A 25875-nucleotide genomic window follows, 5' to 3' on the forward strand; every position below is an offset into this window, starting at 1 on the left:
GAATAGTATGAAAAAAAAAAAATATATATATATATATATATATATATATATATATATATGTATGTGTGTGTGTGTATTATCCCTGGGGATAGGGAAGAAAGAATACTTCCTAAGTATTCCCTGTGCGTAAAAGGCAACTAAAAGGAGAGAGAGCGTGGGGGGCAGGAAATCCTCCCCACCAGTTTTTACTTTTCCAAAAGAGGGAACAGAGAATGGGGCCAAGTGAGGATTTTCCCTCTTAGGTTCAGTTCTCTGTTCTTAACGCTACCTTGCTAACGCGGGAAATGGCGAATATGTATGAAAAAGAAATTTTATATTTATTTTTGCTTTGTCGCTGTCTCCCGCATTTGTGAGGTAGTGCAAGGAAACAAGACGAAAGAAATGGCCCAACCCACCCCCATACACACGTATAAACATACACGTCCACACACGCAAATATACATGCCTATACATCTCAATGTACACATATATATTACACACACAGACACATACATATATACCCATGCACACAATTCACACTGCCTTTATTCACTCCCATCGCCACCTCGCCAGACATGGAATACCATCCCCCTCCCCCCCTTTGTGTGCGGGGTAGCGCTAGGAAAAGACAACAAAGGCCTCATTCGTTCACACTCAGTCCCTAGCTGTCATGCAATATTACCCGAAACCACAGCTCCCTTTCCACATCCAGGCCCCACACAGCTTTCCATGGTTTACCCCAGACACTTCACATGCACTGATTCAATCCACTGACAGCCCGTCAACCCCGGTATACCACATCGATCCAATTCACTCTACTCCTTGCCCGCCTTTCACCCTCCTGCATGTTCAGGCCCCGATCACTCAAAATCTTTTTCACTCCATCTTTCCACCTCCAATTTGGTCTCCCACTTCTCCTCGTTCCCTCCACCTCCGACACATATATCCTCTTGGTCAATCTTTCCTCTCTCATTCTCTCCATGTGCCCAAACCATTTCAAAACACCCTCTTCTGCCCTCTCAACCACGCTCTTTTTATTTCCACACATCTCTCTTACCCTTACATTACTTACTCAATCAAACCACCTCACACCACACATTGTCCTCAAACATCTCATTTCCAGCACATCCACCCTCCTGTGCACAACTCTATCCATAGCCCACGCCTCGCAACCATACAACATTGTTGGAACCACTGTTCCTTCAAACATACCCATTTTTGCTTTCCGAGATAATGTTCTCGACTTCCACACATTCTTCAAGGCTCCCAGGATTTTTGCCCTCTCCCCCACCCTATGATTCACTTCCGCTTCCATGGTTCCATCCGCTGCCAGATCCACTCCGAGATATCTAAAACACTTTACTTCTTCCAGTTTTGCACCATTCAAACTTACCTCCCAATTGACTTGACCCTCAACCCTACTGTACCTAATAACCTTGCTCTTATTCACATTTACTCTTAACTTTCTTCTTTCACACACTTTACTAAACTCAGTCACCAGCTTCTGCAGTTTCTCACATGAATCAGCCACCAGCGCTGTATCATCAGCGAACAACAACTGACTCACTTCCCAAGCTCTCTCATCCACAACAGACTTCATTTTTGCCCCTCTTTCCAAAACTCTTGCATTCACCTCCCTAACAACCCCATACATAAACAAATTAAACAACCATGGAGACATCACACACCCCTGCCGCAAACCTACATTCACTGAGAACCAATCACTTTCCTCTCTTCCTACATGTACACATGCCTTACATCCTCGATAAAAACTTTTCACTGCTTCTAACAACTTGCCACCTACACCATATATTCTTAATACCTTCCACAGAGCATCTCTATCAACTCTATCATATGCCTTCTCCAGATCCATAAATGCTACATACAAATCCATTTGCTTTTCTAAGTATTTCTCACATACGTTCTTCAAAGCAAACACCTGATCCACACATCCTCTACCACTTCTGAAACCACACTGCTCTTCCCCAATCTGATGCTCTGTACATGCCTTCACCCTCTCAATCAATACCCTCCCATATAATTTACCAGGAATACTCAACAAACTTATACCTCTGTAATTTGAGCACTCACTCTTATCCCCTTTGCCTTTATACAATGGGACTATGCATGCATTCCTCCAATCCTCAGGCATATATATATATATGTATTCTTTTTATTTAATGTATTCTTGCCAATATTTGTGTTCAAAAGAGTGTAGGCAATTGAGAAATAAAGTGGATTGGGAGATGTGGACAGTAGTTGAGAAAAACTTACCTTATGGTATTTTGAGATCTCACAGGAAGGTGCACAGAGAGGATAATGACACTTAGAGCAAGTGAAGGATCCACTGATGACCTTGTGGCAACCAAGACACACAGGGGATGACCGTAGTTTGGGGCCCACCACTGCAGGAGACTCCTTTAGGATCACTTCCCCAGCACGTATGTCTCGTGTTGCTACCATGTGCCTGTATCACACATATCTTTGATGTAATTTTAATTTTAGTTAAGTGATTTTGGCCCTTTTTATCAACTATTTTACAACTGTAAACTTCATTGCAATTAGGAAATCTTTGTTTCCAAATGGTCATACACTTCACTATTTTTTATCATTAAGCTTCCTAAAACACCCATTATACCTGTTACTGCTCCTCAAAAAGGAAAAAGGGAGTAAGATGTACAGTGGTGAAATTGCAGCTATTGGTATTCAGGGAAAATATGTGTTTACATTAACAATTTAACTAACTAGCCACAGTGTACACAATATATATATATATATATATATATCTATCCCTGAGTTCATGTAATAGGTTTGACAGGTTGAGTGAATGTATAATGAGATGTGAAACTCAAAATGTATTCACTGAAAGGAATCATGTGGTGATGCTTGAACCTATGAAGTGATAGTTCAGAAAACATAACCAAAGCCACCCAGGGAAGCAGATGTATAAGAAGAGGAAGAAAGAATATCCATTGTGAGATAATAAGACAGAAGGAAGAGTAAATAATTATACATTTATGATGACCTACAAATTTAAAGGTCATGTAAGTATACTGTGTAATAAATTTGTCTCAAAACAATAGTGGAACCAGATCAGGTCAGGAACTTGCACATACCAAGGTTATACATTCCAGCATTTTACACACTTGCTTCAGACTTGATGGGCACTACAGATATGCTTCCTAGCAGACACCCTTTGCATTCTGAGCTACTCTAGATGATTAATCAACTTGCAGCTTTGATTTGTGTGGATGTTCCTTTCAGCCCCACCCAAACAACATGGACAATCATATCAGCATCAGGCCTAAAATGTTATAGCTAGCATTCTCAATAAGCATGTAAGAAGCTCATGTCAGCCTCACAAAGCAATCTCTGTTATGGAAAAGTCACACATAACATGTCATGTTCTTGCAAGGACACTTACAACTAAAATAGCTTTCCCATCTCAAATCTGCATATGGTGTCCAAATCTTACATCTGCCAAGTAGAAAAAATTCAAGTTCTTGAAGATATACCTCACTCTTCTGCACAGACACTATATGAAATTCTTTATCTATGGAATTCAGTAGAGTTTGACGTCAGGAATAAATATTGACTGAATAGTGCCCAATCCAATTCTGCTTTGGTCTATATGACTAAAAATGAGCAAGCCCATTCATAACTCCAGTTTCTTCTGCACACAAAAAATTATTTGGGGTAGTGTCATACTGTAGTGTTTCACATGCTTGAATTTGGCCTTCCCTAGTAACTCAATATAAAGTTGCATTAATTGCAAATCAGTTATATGTGAAGTGAAGGTCTCCTCATGTTACACAGAGGACACATTCCAAACTTCTGTATATCAACCTTCATATATAAACATTGAAATGTGTGAGAAAAAGTGCATAAATCCTCCCATAGTATGCAGAAGAATTCAAACTTGCCCTATGAACATAACGACCAACATAATGCCTGTTGGTGAGGTAAGAATGAGATCTGAATGTGAAAAAGGCATCTGAGGGGAAAAGCTATTAATCTAAGGCAATGTACAAACTATTAACGAGAGTCTTGCAGTTTGTGAGAATGAAATAATATTCATCCATGTAATCAATGTGAAACTGGTGAAAATAGAAATTTGATAATCTGTGATACACTGAAAAGATGTAGGTTGCCCTAGAAACATAAGTTCATGAGACTATAAATGTGCACTACCTCTTCTGGTTTTAAAGGCAATACAAATGATATTTTCCCACAGGATTGTTGTCAATATAATACCTGGAAATGCTTTGTAATGAAACTGACCTTCCATAGATGGAGTGATTTTGGACAACATAAGGTTTGCATTTTCCCTTATGGTTCTTCCAGTCCTGCTTCTGGCACTCCCTGGAACAGTAGAACACTGACCTACAGGACGAACAGAACTGCTTAGCAGGCTTGCTGCACACCTCACACAACCCTTGTGACTCGGGCATCCTGCAATACCAGTGCAACTTGCATTACGATATTTATACACATTGACTTTATGAAAAAAAAAATAATGAATATAAACCTCCTCAAGCTCCAGCTTTGAAAAACATTTGGTTAATCACACTCAATCCCACCATAAGGAAGATGAGGCAGTGATGAGATCCATAAGACATATTACACCAATCTACAATGAGGCTGGGACCCGAAGTTAATTTGTAACTATAGCCACAACGTAGGACCTGAGGTTGACTTGTAACTATAGCCACAACGTAGGACCCGAGGTTGACTTGTAACTATAGCCACAACATAGGACCCGAGGTTGACTTGTAACTATGGCCACAACGTAGGACCTGAGGTTGACTTGTAACTATAGCCACAACATAGGACCCGAGGTTGACTTGTAATGATAGCCACAACGTAGGACCCGAGGTTAACTTGTAACGATAGCCACAACATAGGACCCGAGGTTGACTTGTAACTATAGCCACAACGTAGGACCCGATGTTGACTTGTAACTATAGCCACAACGTAGGACCCAAGGTTGACTTGTAACTATAGCCACAACGTAGGACCTGAGGTTGACTTGTAACTATAGCCACTACGTAGGACCCGAGGTTGACTTGTAACCATAGCCACAACGTAGGACCCGAGGTTGACTTGTAACTATAGCCACAACGTAGGACCTGAGGTTGACTTGTAATGATAGCCACAACGTAGGACCTGAGGTTGACTTGTAACTATAGCCACAACATAGGACCCGAGGTTGACTTGTAACTATAGCCACAACGTAGGACCCAAGGTTGACTTGTAACTATAGCCACAACGTAGGACCTGAGGTTGATTTGTAACTATAGCCACAACGTAGGACCTGAGGTTGACTTGTAACGATAGCCACAACGTAGGACTCGAGGTTGACTTGTAACTATAGTCACAACGTAGGACCCGAGGTTGACTTGTAACTACAGCCACAACGTAGGACCTGAGGTTGACTTGTAACTATATCCAAAACGTAGGACCCGAAGTTGACTTGTAACTACAGCCACAACGTAGGATCAGAGGTTGACTTGTAACTATAGCCACAACATAGGACTCGAGGTTGACTTGTAACTATAGCCACAATATAGGACCCGAGGTTGACTTGTAACTAGAACCACATCGTAGGATCCGAGGTTGACTTGTAACTATAACCACAACGTAGGACCCGTGGTTGACCTTTAACTATAACCACAACGTAGGACCCGAGGTTGACTTGTAACTATAGTCACAACGTAGGACCCGAGGTTGACTTGTAACTATAGCCACAACGTAGGACCTGAGGTTGACTTGTAACTATAGCCACAATGTAGGACCCAAGGTTGACTTGTAACTATAGCCACAACGTAGGACCCGAGGTTGAATTGTAACTATAGCCACAACATAAATTACTTAGAAATAAATTCTAATGGCTATCATTTTGGCCTTCAGCTACGTGGATATGGTGTTCAAGACAATATTTACACCGCACAGTTTTCCCATATGAAAGTATACATCCCAAGTGTGCAAACTTTAACTTAAAGCGTGAGATTGGCTTTGGAAGTTCCCACGGCGGCCGGTAAATGTTGCTGTACTATCATAAATGATATGATTACAAAGTTTGCAAGGCAATCTGGTACTGTCGATATTGAGAAGTCCTTTAGTAGGTAGAAATCACACCAATATATTTGAACACAACAAATTAAGTTTATGAAGTGATGAAATACTTCTAGCGTAAGAATGGGGTGGATGGAGTCAAATAAATAACTCCTAGTATTGAGCACTGACAAGACAGAGAAATTGAAGATGATGTTTTAGGAGATTCTGACTGGCTCCTTGAAATACGAAAAGTATTCACATCAGTAACGTAAAGAAAAATGAAGAGGGAAGAAGCTCATGAGAAAGAAAAGACACTTTTTATAGATTTCTATGACAATGTAGAACGCCTCCCTCTGTGAAGCAAGACGGGCTTGAGCCTAACCAGCCTTACCCCTGTACACATTAGTGTTCACACAAAACAACACAGGAGCGGCGGCCGGCCCACAGTCCACCCAGTTGTTCATCTTCCCTTAGGGGCTGGTTGATAAAGTGGGTACCTGGAGTAAGCTAGTGTGTGTGTGTGTGTGTGTATACGTAGTACAAACCTAGTTCATATATACACAGTTAAGAGACGTGGCAACACGAGTGTAAAACTCTTTCTTCGTAAAACACAAATGATAAACCATTCACACCACACGTCGTATTATGTAGTGGGACGTCATACTGTGGTGTGTGATGTCATACTTCAGGGTGTAGTTCCACCAGTAGCGTTGTACACCAGTAGTACTGCAGTTTACCGTACATTGCACACCAAGCAATCCAGCATGGTCTTTTTTATCTCATTAATCTCAAACGACGTAACATTAACTGTTCCCACAATAATTATATATATCTTTCTTTCATACTATTCGCCGTTCCCCGCATTAGCGAGGTAGCGTTGAGAACAGAGGACTGGGCCTTTGTGGGAATATCCTCACCTGGCCCCCTTCTCTGTTCCCTCTTTTGGAAAATTAAAAAAAAAAAGCGAGAGGGGAGGATTTCCAGCCCCCCGCTCCCTCCCCTTTTAGTCGCCTTCTACGACACGCAGGGAATACGTGGGAAGTATTCTTTCTCCCCTATCCCCAGGAATAATCATATATATATATATATATATATATATATATATATATATATATATATATATATATATTCTGCTTTGTCGCTGTCTCCCGCGTTTGCGAGGTAGCGCAAGGAAACACGAAAGAAATGGCCCAACCCACCCCTATACACATGTATATACATACGTCCACACACGCAAATATACATACGTACACAGCTCTCCATGGTTTACCCCAGACGCTTCACATGCCCTGATTCAATCCACTGACAGCACGTCAACCCCGGTATACCACATCGATCCAATTCATTCTATTCCTTGCCCTCCTTTCACCCTCCTGCATGTTCAGGCCCCGATCACACAAAATCTTTTTCACTCCATCTTTCCACCTCCAATTTGGTCTCCCACTTCTCGTTCCCTCCACCTCCGACACATATATCCTCTTGGTCAATCTTTCCTCACTCATTCTCTCCATGTGCCCAAACCATTTCAAAACACCCTCTTCTGCTCTCTCAACCACGCTCTTTTTATTTCCACACATCTCTCTTACCCTTACGTTACTTACTCGATCAAACCACCTCACACCACACATTCTCCTCAAACATCTCATTTCCAGCACATCCACCCTCCTGCGCACAACTCTATCCATAGCCCACGCCTCGCAACCATACAAAATTGTTGGAACCACTATTCCTTCAAACATACCCATTTTTGCTTTCCGAGATAATGTTCTCGACTTCCACACATTCTTCAAGGCTCCCAGGATTTTCGCCCCCTCCCCCACCCTATGATCCACTTCCGCTTCCATGGTTCCATCCGCTGCCAGATCCACTCCCAGATATCTAAAACACTTTACTTCCTCCAGTTTTTCTCCATTCAAACTTACCTCCCAATTGACTTGACCCTAAATATATATATATTTATTTCTTCAAACATACCCATTTTTGCTTTCCGAGATAATGTTCTCGACTTCCGCACATTCTTCAAGGCTCCCAGGATTTTCGCCCCCTCCCCCACCCTATGATCCACTTCCGCTTCCATGGTTCCATCCGCTGCCAGATCCACCCCCAGATTTCTAAAACACTTTACTTCCTCCAGTTTTTTTCCATTCAAACTTACCTCCCAATTGACTTGACCCTCAACCCTACTGTACCTAATAACCTTGCTCTTATTCACATTTACTCTTAACTTTCTTCTTTCACACACTTTACCAAACATATATATATATATATATATATATATATATATATATATATATATATATATATATATATATATATTTTTTTTTTTTTTTTTCTTTTAAACTATTTGCCATTTCCCGCGTTAGCGAGGTAGCGTTAAGAACAGAGGACTGGGCCTTTTTTGGAATATCCTCACCTGGCCCCCTCTGTTCCTTCTTTTGGAAAAAAAAAAAAAAAAAACGAGAGGGGAGGATTTCCAGCCCCCCGCTCCCTCCCCTTTTAGTCGCCTTCTACGACACGCAGGGAATACGTGGGAAGTATTCTTAATCCCCTATCCCCAGGAATAATATATATACATATATATATATATATATATATATATATATATATATATATATATATATATATATATATATATATACAGACTGAGAACAGTAAATTTCATGGGCAAGTAGACTGAGCAGCGGATGAGGGTGGGTTACCTTACAGGTTGTCCAGCCCAGCAAAGCTTGTTAATTCATAAGGACAAAAACAAGCTTGACATATATATAATGTAATTATGGTCTTAGCTTGTTACATGGATCCAACTAGACATATTCCTCATCCTCTATATGTTTACAACCGTATTTTGTAAATTCCCACAATCGCAGTGAATTAAGAAAATACAACTGTGGCCTAGAGTTACGCTTCACATAGCACAGATAATATTAATCGTTAATTTATTTTCTGTATGTAAGGTTCTCTGCACGTCTAAGGAGTTGGGAAGCATCATTTAAAATATATTCCATAAGCTGTTTACTCTGTATCCATATCACAAATACTTGAGCACCTCAGATGTAAGAAGCACAAGAAGTGGGTACTCTACTTTCCCCTCGAAGCTGAAGGCCATTAAGAAGCCAAACTCTTGCGTCTGGACGCAGGACTCACCTTGCTATAACTTTCCAATAATCATCTAAATCACAGAAATCTAGCAACTCAGCATCAACACCTACGATCACGGTCGCAGAGCAGACGCACACTACGGCGACCAAAATAGTTCTGCTGGCGTGTTACCAGAGTAGGTGCGAGCACGTGGCAGCCTGCGCACGCACACACCCCCTCCCCCACGCCTGGACCCCTGGCAGAATGTAGCAGTTGGTTCTCGAATGTTACCAAGTTAACAAATAACTGGACGTTTATATACCAACGACTTACAGGTATTCTTTACTAACAAAAATCCATATTTACCTTGACCAGTTTATCATGAGATGTGAGGCCCTGGTAAGTGTACAGTAACTTATAAAGACGATTCATGTTTGACCAGATTCGGTCACTATGTTAGCATAGTTTTGACCATGGTTGGTAATATCTTGCGATTTAGATAGCAATATGTTTTAGCTCATAATCGTTATCATTTCCATAACTCAATCAATTTCCTCATGCGAACTTTTCATTCAGTTAATACGCAAGTTTGACCAAGAATTTTGTATTCTAATTATCGTGGAAGTGATTCTCTCTTAGCCTACCCACTGACCCAAGTGTTTGTTTGTGAGGGAATGAATATACCAACTTTACGATGCTGACCAACACGACAACATTAGAGAAAGAGGGGAAGGCGGGAGGTTAAGACGTGATCTCAAATTGGTACATAACGTGTCTTTACAGAACCATCGTCAGCCATCACGCAAACGAGAGTGTAATCACTTGTTTTCCTGGAGCAGTGCAGGTCGCATTCTGGAGCAGTGCAGGTCGCATTCCTGGAGCAGTGCAGGTCGCTTTCCTGGAGCAGTGCAGGTCGCTTTCCTGGAGCAGTGCAGGTCGCATTCATGGAGCAGTGCAGGTCGCTTTCCTGGAGCAGTGCAGGTCGCTTTCCTGGGGCAGTGCAGGTCGCTTTCCTGGAGCAGTGCAGGTCGCATTCCTCTGTCACCTTCATCTATATATGTTGTCGAGGGAACGATGGCGGTGTAGGTACTTGCAACCAAACAGCTGTAGAAGAACCTGACGGTTGGTCAATGTAAGAGAGAAGTTGTGTAGTTCATGTCCAGGTATGTACGTACCTGGACCCTACGGCGGGGGTTAGCCTCCGACACAAGCTGCCGGACGCCAACCTCGGGGACCGGCAGCAACCAGTTGTTACTGAACCGGTTGGTCGTCCTAGATGTGTCTGAAGACGTGAACACGACTGACGGTTTGTTCTAGCGTAAGATCGCGTGACCAAAGGATTATTACTGTAGCAACTTCACAGCCACCAGGAAGGAATGTAGCAAGATCACAATACATATAACGATCTACTGACGCAACCGCTGGAGGGTCACTGGTATGGCAAGACAGTCAAGTTGTCTTACGCTTCGAAGGATTGTCCAAACTTCACGCTGCAAGAAAAAGGTCCACTGGACATTGTACAAAGGTCGGGAAAGGAAAACAACAGATGTTGGTGATTACTTCCTGCACCAGAGTTTGTTTACAACTATGTCACAACAGAACATAGAAAATCTCGGTAAGTCTGAGCTGACTGGATGAGAGAGAGAGAAGAGAGAGGAGAGAGAGAGAGAGAGAGAGAGAGAGAGAGAGAGAGAGAGAGAGAGAGAGAGAGAGAGAGAGAGAGAGACGCCTGTGGTCACCATGAAGCGAGTGACCTCCTCATGTGTCATGAGTGTGGAGGTTCCCTGCCTCTCGTGTGGGCCACTGATGGGGTCCTGAGGGCCTTGCAGTGTTGCAAGGGACACAGTGGTGCTGTGGGCTTCACAGTGTTGCAAGGGACACAGTGGTGCTGAGGGCTTCACAGTGTTGCAAGGGACACAGTGGTGCGTAGGGCTTCACAGTGTTGCAAGGGACACAGTGGTGCTGAGGGCTTCACAGTGTTGCAGGGGACGCAGTAAGGGCTGGGTTGCAGGTAACAGGAGACAACCATACGTTTGGGTAAACTGGTTAGTGTTATGAATGATATGAGACAGATTTACTGCTGTAACTTTCATTACGACGGTACAGCCTCTGGACACGACGGTACAGCCTTTGACTACAATGGTACAACCCTTTGATAAGACGACATGGCCCTTTGGTAAGATGACCTAAGTGACTGAAGAGTCAGGTCAAGTGCCAAACCATCATACTCAAGGGTCGTGTCGTCGTGGTCAAGGGTCGTGTCGTCGTGGTGGTACTGCAGAGGTTCAAGACGGCTCTTCCCTGGTGATGGCGTCGTCTGGTCGTCCTTCCCTGGCTGACGGTTTAGTGATCTCGTCATATTCAGGAGCTTCTGATCCCTGTTGTGAACCTTGTGACTCATATTTGAATCCTCTGATCCCTGTTTCGAACCATCTCTTCCCTGTTGTGAACCCTCTGATCCCAGTTCAGAAAACTTTTGATTCTTGTTCCGAAGCTTCTGATCGCTGTTGTGAACCGTCTGATCCTTGTTCAAAACAACACGTTTACAGATAACGAAAAATGGTGATTCAAAGAAGTTAAAGACAACGAAGTTGAACACAAAAAACAAAGAGGATTTGATTACTTCCAACTAGTGAAGAGCAGTGTCTACTGACATAATGAGCAACACAGACACCACTACAGGGACCTGATGACCGCTATGGGCGTATTCATCGTTGCTTCATCACGCTGGAGACCGAGTCGTCACTCGGAGACAGCTGCAAGCTTCTTGAGGCGCGTGCGCGCGCGCGCACGTAATGTAGACTTTTATTAAGCTCAGCACATGACATGAGGATGACGTCATACTGATTGGCACATGAACATGACAGGAGGAGGAGGAGGGGGTGTGTGGCTGGGATGGGGTTTAGGTATGTATGGGTAGGGTGGGGGTGTTTATAGGGTTGGGGTGGAGGTATATATGGGCAGGGGGTATGGTTGGCAGGGAGTGGGCCTGGCTGAGGTCACACCATCGACCTTCCTCTCAGGTCAGTTTAGGTCAGCAACAGCCACAGTTTAGTGTGGTCTTCCCTACGATCACTACTGTCACTACGATCACTACAATCACTACGGTCACTACGACCACTACGTCCACTACGATCACTACGAGCACTACGATCACTACGAGCACTACGATCACTACGGTCACTACGGCCACTACGATCACTACGGTCACTACGATCAGTACGATCACTACGGTCACTACGGTCACTACGATCACTACGATCACTACGGTCACTACGGTCACTACGGTGGGTTGTTGTAGGCAGGATGTAGTGGCCACGCACCACTGAGCCATCCTCAATACAGTTCCCGTCATGTATGGCCAACTACACGAAACACTCCCAAACATTTCTTTTTTAACTTCTACAGCTGCCACTACTACTACCACCACCACTACTACTACTACTACTACCACCACCACCACTACTACTACTACCACCACCACCACTACTACTACTACTACCACCACCACTACTACTACTACTACTACTACTACTACTACTACTACTACTACTACTACTGGTTCTCCTGAGAAAATGATATAGTAATCCATTGCACAGCTGATGTACGTGTGTTACCAATATAGATAACTCTTGGCAGCCACATTACATGGTATGATGTTCAACTGACCACAGCCCCGCCGGCAGACTCACCTCCACCCCACACACCCCAGCACCTGAGTAACTCCCCCCCCAGACTCACCCCCACCCCACACACCCCAGCACCTGAGTAACTCCCCCCCCAGACTCACCCCCACCCCACACACCCCAGCACCTGAGTAACTCCCCCCCCAGACTCACCCCCACCCCACACACCCCAGCACCTGAGTAACTCCCCCCCCAGACTCACCCCCACCCCACACACCCCAGCACCTGAGTAACTCCCCCCCCCCAGGTGTCAAGTGCCAGTGTCTGGTGCCTGGCACTTGGTTCTCATGTCGTGGTCGGGTTGGTCGAATCTGGATGAGGCGAGTGGAAAGCATATATTTTTTTTTCATAAGTCTTAAAGGCTCCAGTCAGGGACAAAAGTCTTTATCAAGACCAGACCTTGAATAACATAAAGGGATAAAGAATTACTAGAGTTAGGTGAGAATAACAATTGTTATGGAAATGGAAAACTCGCATTTTAAAAAGGGCAAGACTATAGCTGTTAGAGATAACGTGGGATGGTAAGCTTAGCAGCGTAGGGGAAGAAACAGACATCATAATGGCTGACTCTTTGAGTTGTCAACCGTTACACAGTGATCATAGAACAGAGTGGCTGACCGGTGATGACGTGTTGTAGCTGTTACAGGGAGGACACGAGCAGCCACATCTTGAAACCAGAATAATATCTCCAGATTATGGAGAGAGAGAGAGAGAGAGAGAGAGAGAGAGAGAGAGAGAGAGAGAGAGAGAGAGAGAGAGAGAGAGAGGAACACTGGGGGCGGCATGGGAGGTGTATGGATCACGTTTCACACAGCCTGTTTGTTGAGGGAGAACAGCTCCAGGTGTGAGGTAGTATTGCGGAGCAAGACGCTCTCCAGCCCTTAACACGTGAGCAAAACACACATATACTTAAAGCATACATGTGTTAACCAACATGTGTACGTACGCACAGGGTCGTACCCCTGCAGGCACGACCCTTGCAGCACGACGGGACGACCTCAGCAGCTGAGCTACAGCAAGATAACTGCAGCTGTCAACCACTGGAGTACGACCTCACCGAGCACGACTGTTGTACCACCTGCGACCGACGTACCTCAACATTCTGCCGCTCCTCGTACGGTGCGACAAACATGCGTCCGTCCGTATCGGAGGCGTACGTCAGGATGGCAGCACATAGTTACGACGTCCAGACCTCTCAAACTGAGGTGCGATGTTGCCCCGCTCGCCTCCCTACTTCTGCTACAGTTATTACCTCGGCTGCTGATGGTGCTCACGCTGTACCAGGGGTTACCACGGTCACCACAAACACGCGTCACTATGATGTCACGACGGAGGAATGGTTGCCAACTGTCATTGTAACCAAATTGTGGCGTACGTGTGCAGCTGCGCAGTGCACCGGGTGAAGCCAAGATGGAAGGAGAGAGAGAGAGAGAGAGAGAGAGAGAGAGAGAGAGAGAGAGAGAGAGAGAGAGAGAGAGAGAGAGAGAGAGGGAGCCCGCCCGTAGATGTGCACTGTATTATGTATCGTTTTGTAAGAACCAGTTTGCCGGTGTTGTGTACCGGTCCAGCAGTACCACATGTTATTTACCAGTCCAGCGGTACCACACGTTATGTACCGGTCCAGGATATATACCGTGACTGTTTCATATAGTCTTCTTATTCTTGTGTTTATCTTATTTTTTCCTTTTGCTGAGACGGGAAATGTTCTCTCTCTCTCTCTCTCTCTCTCTCTCTCTCTCTCTCTCTCTCTCTCTCTCTCTCTCTCTCTCTCTCTCTCTCTCTCTCTCTCTCTCTCAGGCGGTGGGGAAGGGGTCACGGTACGTGCCCAGCAGAAGAGAGCTATAAATACCTCAACACCTCCCCCCCCAGACAACCGGGTACCTTGCCCTCTTATCTAACTCCCTCCTAACTCCTCTCTCTTTGTCTTTACCAGTCTCATCTGTTGTTCTGTGCTATTGCAACAACACACCTTCCCTACTAGATTAAACCTACACCTAAGATGATTAAGGGGATTTGAGATAAGAATATGAAAAAGAATCTCTTTTCGTTATTTTTCTCTATTTTTTTTTCATTTCTGTAAATTCTCGATTTCATCAATTGTTATATAGTAATCGTGAGGCAGGGCGATGTCATTACTGTTTTCCTGTTTTTTCTTTCCTTCCTCTTTTCCGACATTAGCTACAGTTACTGAATAATATTTCAACAAAAGTATTTAGTTAATTCAATTGTTAGGTAGCAAATACGTAATTAAATTAAATATATATTTGTTTGTGATACTTTGTGACCCGGAAGAGTCGTCCAAAACAATTGGTGCTACTTAAGTAGGCTGACTATAAAACAAGAGGTAATGTGTGTACATTAAGAAAGTCTTATGAAATCTTTTTTTGTAAGACAAGAAACTTTTTAAAAGTTATGATTTGTCTATATCGAATAGGTACATAATTAAATCTCTACACATGATCTCTATTGTTTCTCCCTCAGACAAGGCCGACAGCCAGCATCCATTTGCCGATTCGGATTACTTCTTCCTCGCAGGTTATACATAGTTGACCCTCAGGGGTGTCTTCTGCCTCGTGCTTAAAGATCTCTATGGCCTTTTTGAGCAGGGCTTTAGAAAGCAACATCCTCTTCTTGAGTTGCTGTTTAGTGAGTTTACTCTGAGCGAACTGTCTTTGAGAATTCTGCAAGATGGTCTTATGGTACTCGTAGAAAGTGAGACCGACAAAGGGAATGGTTTGCGCTGTTGAAGGGTCTAATCTGGAACAGACCGTCAAGAACTCCTTGCACATCTTTTCCTTTTTAGCGATTTCCACCCAATGAGCTGCATCTTTCTCCCTCTCGTCGGCCTTCTCTTTGGAGCGGCCGTACAGCTGAAGGAGGGAGTGTTTGACGGCGTGGAGGTGGTAATGGTTGGCATGAACACGGGGAAGCCATTCCCTCTGTAGCGCCTCTAACGTGGGGATGGAGGGCGTGGCCAGGGCTACCTCTACGGCTGCTCCCAGGGCGAGACTTGTCCGTAACACTTCCTCAACCGCCACCTGGATGGAGGTACATTTTCAGTTCCATTTATTACTTGTGATATTCTCACAATGTGATAATCAAGTGTTGCTGATACATTGATATAACTAATTACAATAATGATAAAGTGTGTGTTTGATGGTGAGGAAGTACACGGGGTTAAGTCCCGTAGTAACAGGTTGTGTGACATAACCAAGTTGTATTGGTTTCATTGTGTAGGATGTCATGAAAACGTTTCTCCAGATTGTAGGAAGAAGTTGACAATCTCTAGACAGTGATCTTCTATGAATGATTTCAACGTGTTCCACAGAATAACTGGGACACAGCATTTAGTGCCACTGACCTCGTGGGAACAGCCCCGACACGTCCAGGGAGCGAAGTCGTCTAGTGGGTTGATGGGAAGAACGACGCTGGAACACCTGCGACAGAGGAGAGCTGAAAAGTAAGTGTCGAGCTCGGTAGGGTCTGCACACCGCTGACAGGTACAGGAGAGAAGCCTCGTCTGCTGCAGGTGATCCCTCCTGGCCCGCGTCCCCCACAGGATATCAGTATAGATGGCTGTGATCGGCTCCCCACGCTTGATGGGGTCTGAAGCGTGCAGGTTTAGCCGACCATCCTGAAAGTAAGTCACTGTTGTTAATAGTGACTGCGTGCTAATTTAGTCATCGTATTATTGATTTTATTTATATAATTCAGCGATTGCTACAGAGGAAGCTCTTTGAAGTCAGTCGAGAGTTGTTAAGAGCAATGACAGGATAACAACTTCGTGAACCCTCATACAATACACTTTAAGACTTGTCATGTTTAGTGCATAAACATCGTAAGGAATAACACTCGCTTCATTTGATTGCTTCGTTACTGTAATAAGACTAGATTAGACTATATTTGAATATTGATATTACGAAGAACAGTAATGACAGTGATAGCTCTCATATCTCACGTTAACAGAAATAAACAAACATGTATTATACTTCAAAACTGTTGAATAACCATTCATCGTGCTCGTACATTACTACAACATTCTGTACGAACACTTTCCACCCCAGAAGAGCTTAGAGCATATCAATACAAAAGTCATTACAAAAGGTCAGAGCCTCAGCAAACGATTACAAACTAGCAAATATTCAATACTGATGAAGTACTTTCCTTCTGTTTAAAGAAGTCTCTTCGCCTTCGTTTGTCGTCTATGATGGTTGGAGTGAAAGCTTCTCGAGGTACATAGTACGTCGCCTGCCTTTTTGAAGTTGCACTTCGTGTGGTCCTGCGTTAACGATGCTTGTGTTTTCGACACTACACTTAATTTAGTGGCGCCCATGTCGTCCTGTTCATAATTTTCATGCTCAGAAGTCTGTGAATCTTTGCACAGAAAAAAGACGAATACTAGTTATGAAGATTCGCTTGAAAACAGGACTGTGTTGTAGATGTTTCAGGAAACATTAGGTTAGATGAGGCATTCTGTTGATCGAAGGTTAGATAAGGTATTCAGTTAACCGTGAGATAGTGATTCGGAGTGCCCGAGTAGCCTAGTGCGGTAAAATTCGTGGTATTTTAACACAGAAAGTATTTGCACGAAAAAAATAGTAATTTTCATTCCACTTAAGAACAGCTCTAGTTCATAAACTGTACCAGTATGTGAGGGTCAAATACATATATATATATATATATATATATATATATATATATATATATATATATATATATATATATATATATATATATATATATGTACGAAGGACAAACCCTTACGTTGACCTGAGATGTATTACAGGTTTATAATGTTTGACATGAATTTTTTTTTTTGTAATTATCAACGTTTTTATGAGGTTAGTAAACAAGAGCTCGAGTATTTAGGAGCATTTACAAGGAATTAAGCACAGCAAAAATGAGAACATTATGGGAAGGAGTAGGGACCACAGCCCACAGTCGCCTTCATTTTATACATGTTTCATGTACTTTGTTGAATAATCTACCCAGTTAAAGTTCATGTGGGCAGGTGAGTGGAACTCTTCGCCCACATTGGAGTATTTCCAATGCAAACAATGAATTAGTCTTGCGTAGAATTACTTTTAAACGTAAGGAACCTTCTGGAGACGTCTCAATGTCTCCTACGTTTTGTAGAAATCACAAGCGAATTTTTTCGTTTATCTGGTGGCGTCCCTCTAATCTCTACCGTATACCGGGAAAGAGGCATTATACGAAGACGCTAGAAAAATTGCTATTGAAATTAGATAAATGAATCAGACGAAAACGGGTCAGAAGACATACAACCGTCTAACCTTGCAGGTGGAGAAATCATTACAAATGCTGAATGTGAAGTAGAGGACAGCACCTGGACATTAAGAATTGGCCTTGACTGACCATGGCTTTGTTAGAATTTTCTTTTAACCTTGATTGATTGATTCTTGGCAAACTGAAACAGATAATGTCCTCTCAGTATTTTGGAGGTTCGATGTTGACAATCTTTGGAGAAACTTCAACACATCCATATTAATTTTGCTTTGGTTTTTTTCAGTATTGAAAAGATTGACCACGTCAAAGGAAAGAAAGGTCAGACCTATGTCCTAGCTTCACATACATGAACAGTAAAACCGTGTCATGTAACAGACTGAGTGTTACTTCCTATGAGACACTGAATATGTGAAATCATACATATGTTTTCACCAGATCTAAGGACACATATTAGGCAGAATGATTGCATTCCTGCCTTAGGTTCAGACGCTCTTACCATGAATAGAAATACTTGTGGGACGAGCACTTTTCTGAAGATAAAAAGGACATACATTTCCTCGACATATGATCTGTAAATATTACTCAACCTTCAAAAGAAATGAAACGAAGAAAAAGACATGAGGCACATGTAAACTTGATAGACACAAGGACGAGCACAGCACAAACAAGGGGATTAACACTAGGCACAGTCGGGGAAACTACTTGTTTGGCTTTACTTTAAACGTGAGTTTTACTTACCCTCCAGATGGGCTTGGTGTTGGGCATGCAGGAGTGGCTGGCCAGGGAGGCCATCGGGTAGAGCGCCTGCACCTCGGCGTAGGGCGTCTTGGTGGGAACGTGGTTCACCTGTAGAAGGCCCAGCACCTGCGGCAGCCCAGGACCTAGGTTAGTAATAGGTATGCCAGAAAAATCTCTGGTGAACAGCTGTAAAGTCTGGAGCGTCAAGTTAGTGATAGGTAGAGTGAGAAGACATAGAAGCAGTTAATGATGTACTGTGTAGCTGTTCATAACGTAAATAGCAACAGAAGTGGAGCAGATATACGCTGTTGGGAGACATGGCGCCAAAAAGCAGCTGATTGAGCCGTATTGTTGAAGATGAAAGTTTGGAATATGTAAACTTGGGCATGATGAGAAACAGGACATGACAGGATGGACTTCGTTCATCAACCGTGCATGTGGAAGCAAACAGGAAATAGTGCTTGAATGTAATTGTTGCGTTATATTTATTCCTTGTGAAAGTTTTGAACGTACACCAGTTTCATGAAATTTAATTTGGCACGGCAGATTTTTATTTCGTAATGGCGAGGAAGTAAGATCAGGTTATCACATGCCCATTTTTACTAAAATCTAACACTAGATCACTGTGTATATGCGGTCACCCAGTCTCTTAACCTTGCTCATACATCTTCATCTCCATATATATATATATATATATATATATATATATATATATATATATATATATATATATATATATATATTGTTTCGTCAATACCAGTCAAGTCAAAGCCATACATTTTCAATCACACAGTTCCATTGTTCTTCCACATATTTCTCTCCGTCTCGTTCCATACTTATTTACTCATATATCCATACATTTTACCTTAGACTACATTACTCCTTCACATTCTTACCTAACTACACCCTGAGCTACAGCTTCTTCCTTAAGTTCCCTTTCCCTCCTCTGCCTCAGAGTGTGTTCGTGGGATGGTCATGCTGCCATGCCACTTGCTTTAACATACACTGTGAACTAATACCATTTGTAAGTGTCTGCTCGTTGTTGCAGTGTTATAATCAATACGTTCATGTGTCCATGTTAACTCACTGTCTGTATGGCGGCGTCCGAACTGCCGATGTCGGGGTATTCGTGTACTCGGAACTTGTCCCTGAGGACCTGGACGACAGACTCCTGGTTATGGCGGTATTGCGGTGAGCCGACGCTCTGCAGGTAGCGGGCGTTGAAGCGATCCGTGCACGTCCGCCATCGCTTGGGTTCCAGGCTTGCCAGCACCAGACACCTGCGGAGGCCGGGTTGAGTTATATGGGGGATTTGATCGGCTTATGGCCAAGAAATATCAGACATTAGGTTGATGGGAAATGGACTCAAGGCACCGATCAGAAGCTGATTCGATTGATTTAAATACCTGATGCAATTACGTTGGAGGGGTTCCATGAGCTTGACATTGTACCATGTCCTGTGGCACATCACCGTCTATAGGAGGTAAACCCTGTTATGAAATGGCTCTCAGTACACGTCTTGTGTACTTCTGTAAGGTGAAAGGTGGCTGGATGAATCTGTAGTGGTGCCTAATGTGATCGCTGAGGGCTGTGTCACTCCCACACCTGACCCACCCGACCATCGTGCTGACCTCCCTTCACCAACCTGAAGGCCGTTAAGACCTACCTGACGGCCCTGATGATTTCCCCTGATCTACCTCAGGGCCCTGATGATCTCCCCTGACCCACCTCAGGACTGTGATGACCTCGTACAGGTGGTGGGGTCCACTGTCTGCTTCGTCGATAGATATGGTGAGTCCAGCGGCCCTAGTGACGTCACACTCAGGTCTGTGGTCTGGGCTGTCCTCACATTTGGCCCCACACATCGGCCAGCTGCACCGGGAACACCTGGCCAGGGTAGAGGGTATCTTGATCATGGCTGATGGGACGAGAGACCGGTGGGTCAGAGGTCAGGGTAGGTAGGAGAGGGTGGGCTAATGGGTCAGAGGTCACAGTGGGAAGGGGGGAGGGATAGGTCAGTGGTGATGGAGGAGGCGTCTCTCTGGAAGAAACCTTCGTCTTGCAAGTTGAGCAACACCAGCCAGGGAGGCTAGTGGTTCACAAACCTCCAGACGCTCACAACAATCATGGACACAACAGTAGGAGGACAGGACAGTCGTCTGATCATCATGGAAATCGAGTCAGACTGAACCCCTTATAGAGGTGCCCATCACTCACGTAGACTGGAAGTGAGTGAGGAACAAAGCGGCTGCTGAGAGTCTCTGTGAGAATCTTAACAGGTGAACAGCTACACACGAGGATCAGTAGAATGTGCCATAATTTGGCTTTTACACAACTTTATTACCCCCGAGGACTTTCCTTTGGTTATAATTCAAAGTTATACGTAAAAGTATTGAGTTCAAACACCACAGGACAACGTGAACCATGACTGGAGTGAACTTAGCATCTTGAATCTGCTAATTTTGACTATACAGTGGAAAGAGATGAACAGTGGGGTTGTCTGTGGTACAGAGGGAACTTTTTGAGTGTTAATGATCCAGCGTTTTGGAAGTTAGAAAACAGAGGATTCTGAATGGTTAGATTTACCAGCTAATGTGCTAACTGACCTGTAATTGCCAGTGATTCTCTTGTAGCATCCCAGACACAGTGGTTCGGTCTCCTGTTTGGGCCCCAGTACCAGCGGCGCCTCCGTCAGGATGAGGTCATCCACGCTCAGGTCCCTAGTAGCTACCAGCAGGCGACCCACATCCTTGTTTTTGCTTATCTGTCCAGGGAAGACTTGCTTCAGTGTCTGGTCCTCTCTAGCGTGAGGGTAACTTCTAGGAGAAAGTCTGAGACTGGTTTTACTAGGAGGATGGTAGGTAGAGTTAGCTTAGAGAAATATCTTAATTTGATGGAAATTTAATGTTACTGTTATCTCCCTGTTATCTTCCAGGAGGAGAACTACCTCTTGATTTTGCAGTGTGGGGTTAGGTGGTCGAGTGTGAGGGGGTTATCTCTGGGTATCTCCGAGGTTGGAGGGGTTACGTCTGGTGTTGGCAGTAGCCAGGCAACGTGAATCAGTCAATACCTCACTTCACGGTGCTGTTTCCTCTGCTTACACTCTATATCGAAATGTTTTGTGATGATACTCTCAACATAAGAATATTTTATTAAGTGTAAGTGTTGGTGTTGTACTCAGTGGAGTCAGAGGGACTGGCCAAGCCACTTATCACTGACTGCATAAGTGTTTACCACTTAACTCACTACATTGTCACACACTTAAACACCACTTAACTCTACATTGTCACACACTGTAACACCACTTAACTCTACATTGTCACACACTGTAACACTGTAAGGGAATGTCACCGAATCTGGATTGATTTAGCACGTCAAATAGGGACACAGTGACACATTATACACATGAATTATGACGAATCATACCTGGTGGTATATGATACATAGGGAGGATGATCCATGATAGCACTGCATAGTGATACCTAGTGACATATACGCCGTAACAGTGTAACACTGACGCATTGTGACGTCATACGCCACGTTACACGTAACATTGTATAGTGTATCGCACTGTACGTGTTGCTAGACTGAGGGACACTGACTCACCGTGAAGGGCCTGCAGGCGTCCTTGTGGGCGGCCCAGCCCTTCTTCTGGCACTCCCTGCCGCAGTAGAAGACGGCGTGGCAGCCGGTGCACCTTGTGTCCGCCTCACGACCGCACGACGCGCACGCGCCTGGCTCTTGCCCGCCGCCCATCCTGCCCTCCTCTGGCCACACACACACACACCTGTCCACCTCTACACCTGGAGTTACTGTACATACATGCACACATACCATATCATACAACCTCACGCACACTCTGACCGTACTCCGGCACCTTCAAAGATGCGCTACAGCCTGCATCAGGGAAATTTTGGACTCCTTTTGGGAAAGAAGTTGCTCGACGAAACTGTATTTTTTATGTGTATAATATATTCCGTATTGTGATAAGTGAAAATATTGTTTTCCTGATTTTTGTAAAATACTTAAAATCGATATTTCTGTTAAGCATTACACTAAGTAGGTGTTCTAGGAACTTAACCCGACTAACTAGTTATCTGCCATTAAGATTAGATCAGAGAAAATGATGAGTTAAAAGATAATGAATGACCTTACAAAACACGTGATTATACAGAGAAAAAAATACCATATCAGATAACTTACTCTGTCCTGTGTTGATATCAGAATAGGATTATGATACATGACTCCATTTAAAAAAAAAATTTCACGTGCCCAAATCGTAATATAATGATATACATGACACACGGATGTAGATTATTAAATTATTTTAAGTATATTCGCAATGATAGGTTCATTTAAAGACTTACAAAAATCGATTTTAAATGGTTCACAGTTGAGATGCCAACTTTTGTTTTTGTTATAATTAACTTACCGCTTTCTCTATATAAAATGGCGCAGTCTAGGACATTTTCTTAAAATCTCCGTTCATTGACACCTCACTTTGTAAATAAGAAATATTACCGTAATGTGAACGTTACTTGTGTTACTTGCGTACGTCTGGATTGTGGGTAACAACATCATATGTTTAGAATGTTATTTTTAGCAGGTTCTTGTGACATCAGCTTCACTGACATAAGATTTGTATTTTTCCTCTTTTAAGGAACCATGATGTGCCTCCTGATTGTTTGTATTGATACATCGTATACTTCACTTTTATAAATCATACATAAACACTCACTGCACATCTTTACTTGATATATTTTTCGTCTTCGCTTTTTCACATCATGATGTCAAAATTATAGGACATTGTTGATGTTTATTCATTAATGAGCTGCTGCTTTACGTGTGAATGTAAATAGCTTAATCTAGGAATGTTCATTGCTTGCTTCTAGAATATCACGGCACTCGATATGATGCGAATGTATATGTATGTATACCTCATCCTGACGCTCAGGGTAGGAGACAAAATTGATGTATACAACCCTTGCGTGTATAGGTGGGCGTGACGTCTGCCCATCTGCTGTAGTCGCTGCTTCCGCTGCAGTGTCGTACAACTTGTAAAACATTTAAATCCAGATGTCTTAATCACATTTTTCTATTTACATTTTCTGTAAATAGATATCGTATACTGGAAAATGTACATCAAATAGATATCGTATACTGGAAAATGTATATCAAATAGATATCGTATACTGGATAATGTATATCAAATAGATATCGTATACTGGAATATATATGTATATACGGTGGCTTAATGCGGTGTCTCAGTCCATAGGCGACGCAGCAGGAGCCCAGGGATACTATACCACCCTTTTTCTATGAGAAAATATGTAAGACAGCTTATATATATATATATATATATATATATATATATATATATATATATATATATATATATATATATATGAAGCAACTATGTAAATATTCATGTGTCCTCGTATTCATTTAGATCTCATTTAATATCTACAGTACCAAGTTCTTATTTCTTTGATAAAAGAAAAAATATATAAGCCTTGCCAGTAGAGGGAGGCATCATCACCTGCAGCACCCACCATATACCCAGGGGGCATGACAGCCACCAGACCCCCACTGCTGATATGCTCCATCGCTCCTGTAGTTTCAGCTGTTGGTGGAGTTAACACGTTTTTCACTGTATCAGCAGCATTGCTTTGCACTTATCGTCTCCGTGTCTCGTCTGATTACTGAGAGCCCCCTCGTGGTCCTACCTGGCACTACCGGCACTCAGCGACGTCCTCCAGGTAAACACACGTGGCACCTAGTACTAACGCCGTCGTCGGACCAGAGCCAAAAACACCCTTCGCCGTCGTCGTACGTCTGGCTGGCTCTCCCCTCTAGGCACTGTGACATGGTTGCCGTTCTCGTACCGCATAGTTCTTATTATATACGGTGACTCAGAGTGGTTCTTCGCTGTGTGCATTTTGTTAAATGTGTAAGGATTTTCCTGTTGTTACAGACAGCTAGATAAATGATCAGCTCCTGAGCTAGAATGACTTTAGGCGTTTCTTCGTGGATAAATATACTCGTTCATGGACACGTACAGCGTTGACAGTTAAGACCATGAGACATAATGAGTTGCCCCAGCTCAGGTTACATCGCAATTCACGTAATCACAATCAGGTATCATTGTACCGTTTGCTAAAACAGTAGAATCATTGTACGACGCAAAAGTACATTAACGTAATGAACATCTTGCAAGTTGGCAAAGCTTTTTAATTGTAGATTGATTAGGCTTCGGTTGGTTATCATCATTGACGCCTTGTTTTACGGTTTCTGTCCACTGAACCTACGTAGGTTATATCTACACCTGTTATGGTCAAGACAGTACTGGGGGCAAGTTACAACTCTTAGAAACCTGTATGTTCCCAACGAGTGACTGATGACAGTTTCTGCTGTAAGTGAGAGGGCAAGAACCTCCCAGCTTCACGTGGTTGTTTACCTCCACCATGGGTGGGTAAATTATCTGGGGGTAGGAAACGGCCATATTTGTGGCGAAAGCGTGTGTGTGTATCACTGGAACTCTCTGGAACACCCGAGGAAGATGTTCATGCTTAATCGTTGTTTTGTGATGACGTTGACAAACTTAACAACCCTGGTCGTTGTCAGGCCTGTCTCCCCCCCCCCCCCCCACCCACCCCCACTCTCCAACCTTTGGAATACCCGTCAGTCAGTGAGAGGCTATACACGTCATTCCACTGAATCTTAATTACATGTTTGTTTGCGAGAGATGTTAATGGATTCTGTTGCCCAAGACGTGAGTCACTGTGAAGGTGGTAAACCCCCAAGTTAGGTCTGTGGTTGGCAGTCACGTGTGAGTAGTTGAAGATGGATTGGCGTACACGACTCTGCAAATCATTGAAGCTTTACCATGATTTCTTGATTGCCTTCTTTTGCTCTTAATCTGTCAGGTAGTTTGAATGATAGATTTGTGTCGTAACTGCCAGTTCTGATGTCAGTACTTGATGGGCTTCATGGCTGTTAATGCTGGGCTTAGGCCTGTCGACTGCCAGGGTCATTAACGCTGTCAGCATCAAGTTCTAACCATCATTCGAAGCGCTTACATACGGGTGTT

The 25875-nt window shown here is 43.4% G+C and overlaps 2 protein-coding genes across 4 annotated transcripts in view; both read right to left on the minus strand.

Moving 5' to 3' along the window:
• Nucleotides 1-14060, minus strand: part of LOC139759746 (SET domain-containing protein SmydA-8-like) — a 66657-nt gene extending 52597 nt beyond the window's left edge. The window contains exons 1-3 of one of the 2 annotated variants that reach the window (XM_071682176.1): nucleotides 13894-14060; nucleotides 4261-4431; nucleotides 2254-2446 (exon numbers count right to left, since the gene is read on the minus strand). In XM_071682176.1, the coding sequence (XP_071538277.1) occupies nucleotides 2254-2446; nucleotides 4261-4431; nucleotides 13894-13901 (372 nt within the window). In that variant the 5' untranslated portion in view covers nucleotides 13902-14060. Of the gene's footprint in view, nucleotides 1-2253; nucleotides 2447-4260; nucleotides 4432-9180; nucleotides 9340-13893 lie in introns of those variants that run through there. The other variant, XM_071682177.1, reaches the window with a different exon arrangement.
• A 987-nt stretch (nucleotides 14061-15047) lies between these two features.
• Nucleotides 15048-24649, minus strand: LOC139759745 (SET domain-containing protein SmydA-8-like). 2 transcript variants are annotated; one of them, XM_071682173.1, is made up of 8 exons: nucleotides 24512-24649; nucleotides 22392-22572; nucleotides 21392-21549; nucleotides 20514-20672; nucleotides 19873-20065; nucleotides 18786-18911; nucleotides 16162-16434; nucleotides 15048-15838 (listed from the first exon to the last, which is right to left on the minus strand). In XM_071682173.1, exons 2-8 carry the CDS (start codon nucleotides 22539-22541, stop codon nucleotides 15278-15280), a joined length of 1620 nt encoding a protein of 539 aa, XP_071538274.1. In that variant the 5' UTR covers nucleotides 22542-22572; nucleotides 24512-24649; the 3' UTR covers nucleotides 15048-15277. The 2 variants fall into 2 exon arrangements, with proteins under 2 accessions (XP_071538274.1, XP_071538276.1); XM_071682175.1 differs by having other exon boundaries at nucleotides 24338-24564.
• Nucleotides 24650-25875: the final 1226 nt, after the last annotated feature.

Source organism: Panulirus ornatus, chromosome 34 (assembly GCF_036320965.1).
Source record: "Panulirus ornatus isolate Po-2019 chromosome 34, ASM3632096v1, whole genome shotgun sequence".
Classification (NCBI taxonomy): Eukaryota; Metazoa; Arthropoda; class Malacostraca; order Decapoda; family Palinuridae; genus Panulirus; species Panulirus ornatus.